General features: G+C 34.6%; 1 protein-coding gene across 1 annotated transcript in view; it reads left to right on the forward strand.

The window, feature by feature from the left end:
- Window positions 1-612: 612 nt before the first annotated feature.
- The window catches only part of ZBBX (zinc finger B-box domain containing), a gene marked incomplete at its 5' end in the record, with an annotated part of 98,255 nt that continues 96,462 nt past the window's right edge, over window positions 613-2,405 (forward strand). The window contains one exon of the mRNA XM_007948723.1: window positions 613-771. Coding sequence (XP_007946914.1) covers window positions 613-771 — 159 coding nt within the window. The remainder of the gene's footprint in view (window positions 772-2,405) is intronic.

Below are 2,405 nucleotides of genomic sequence, written 5' to 3' on the forward strand. Positions count from 1 at the left end.
GGGTTTGAACCACCAGCCTTCTGGTTAGCAGTCAAGTGCCTTAGGCACTGTGCCACCAGAGCTCCCTACTGCGCCACCAGAGCTCCTCAAGTATTTTCTAGAGATCTTTTATTAGCAAAAAATACTAATTACTGCTTATTCAGACTCTTACCTAGATTAGCTGTGTTTAGTTTTTAGCCAAGATTTGCACAAAATAACACATATAACCATTTGGGGCTGACTTAGCAGAAAGGCATAACTAGAACTATGCACAACCTAGAGTCACTTCCCAGCTCTGTCACCTACTTATCAGGCAACCAAAGGCAAGATATTTCAACTCTCTGAGCTTTACTTTCTTCATCCCTAAAACAGGCATAAAAAGTTAGGTTTTAGAGTTGCCTTGAGGATTAAGTGATATAATATTGTAAACTACTTAGGATGGTATAAGCCCAAACCCACTGAATGGATGGTAGTTGTTGCTAGTAAATTGGTTGATATGAATATCAATTTGTGTTTTTCAATATTAAATAGATTTAATTTTAGGAGTCATATAATACTGAAATTATTAATGTACTGTAATTACTTGGCTGGTGTATTAGGCTATTAGGTCATAGTTTGTTCATTTTTCAATAGGCAAAATCTCAAATATTATCCAGTGTATTGGATGTTGCTCATCAGTTTATAAGGGAAGTTAATCCAGGTGAACCCAAGGAGGAGAATAATTCTACAAAAGAAATTAGTGAAAATCACTCCAAATCGAAATCTTCACCTCTGCAGGAGAGCAGCTCTGAGGTAAGCTGAGGAAAATTGAGTAGACATTTTCTGCTATAGGTCATCATGGAACTGTTATTCATAAGCTTAACTAGAGCTGTAGAGTTTTGCAGATTATTTTATCAATTGCTTTTTAATATATTTTTTTTTTTATTATTGTTAATCAAAATCTTGACTTTAAAAATCTTTCAGAGATTGCTTTGATTCCACTGAACACTGATCTTTCTGATAAATGATCCTTTGACCATGTGGCTTTCTGGGCATTTCCACAATGTCAATAACTGAATGAGTGTTTGAAAGAAACAGAAAACACACATGCGGTTTTCTGGCAATATAACAGGTTTATGTCAATCAGAACTTCAGACAGGTTAAAACTTTAAAACCTTGCCAAGCACTTTAGGTGACAGGCAATTTCACAGTTATTTAAAACCAGATTTATACCAAATTCTGGCAGTTATTCAGATTGACTAGTAATCCATTAATATTATAAATAAGCTTTTATTAGCTCATTTCAATATTTTTATAGTAGATTTTTTTTTTTTTTTTGATTCCTTGGGAAAAAAGTTCCTTAAGTTTTGATCCATTTCATAATCCTTACTCTTTTAGATGTTATTCACCTTCACTATAATTCAGAAAGAGTAACTCAGCCAAAGTAACAGTTTGTTACTGGTGACAGAGCCAGGGTTTACCTTAAGGTGGTTGAATTCCAAAGTCATGCTTACGGACATAAAATAAAACAGTTTTATGTTAGTAGTTCCTCTTTTAGCAAAGGACTATTCTTGAATTGTCCTGAAAAGTCAGCATATTTCTGTGGATTCTGCTTCCTGTTAGACTTACCAGGGATGTTTTGTGAAGAATCATATGATCTCTTAATAATAATAATGAGTGTACCAATGACTGTCCTAAATATTATACATATGTTATCTCTTTTATCTCCTTTTTCCCCTTCTTAATTTTTTTCTTATTTTGAGCAAATAGTATCAAAGGAAACTTTTATAAATACCTGTGGTTTCATGGATCCCGGAAATAGGATTTGAACCCATACCTTCTGATTTTACCTACTATACTGAGGTTGTGACTTTAAGAGTTGATCCTTTGTTCTTGCCACCTAATCCAATATATCTTATCATAATAGTGATAAATCAATAGTTAAAATTTATGAACACATTGTGCTTAATGCTTTGCTTGTCTTATCTTCTATAATCATAATAGCCATGTAAGTTATATGCTATTATGAGCCCCATTCAAAAGATGAGTAAGGCAGAAAGAGGTTATATAACTGGCCCTCCTCTAAAATTATAGAACTTATTCCTTTGCCTTACTTTTAATCACTACATACATGCTTCCTTTTGCACTATGGGTAACTGCCTATGGTGTATAGAGCCTCTTTCTCCTGGCTTAACTTTAAACTAAACCATACCCATTGCTGTTGAGTTCCATAGGACAGAACAGAACTGTCCTGTAGACTTTCTAAATGAGCTCTGTGGCATAGTGGATAAGGCATTTGGCTGCTAACCAGAAGGTCAGCAGTTCAAACCACCAATTGCTATGCAGAAGGAAGATGGAGCAATCTACTTCTGTAAAGATTTACAGCTTTGGAAACCCAACAGGGGTCGCTATGAGTTGGAATTAACTTGATGGTAGTGAGTTGTTTT

Source organism: Orycteropus afer, unplaced genomic scaffold (genome assembly GCF_000298275.1).
Source record: "Orycteropus afer afer isolate SDZICR_OR568_19922 unplaced genomic scaffold, OryAfe1.0 scaffold00220, whole genome shotgun sequence".
Taxonomy (NCBI): domain Eukaryota; kingdom Metazoa; phylum Chordata; class Mammalia; order Tubulidentata; family Orycteropodidae; genus Orycteropus; species Orycteropus afer.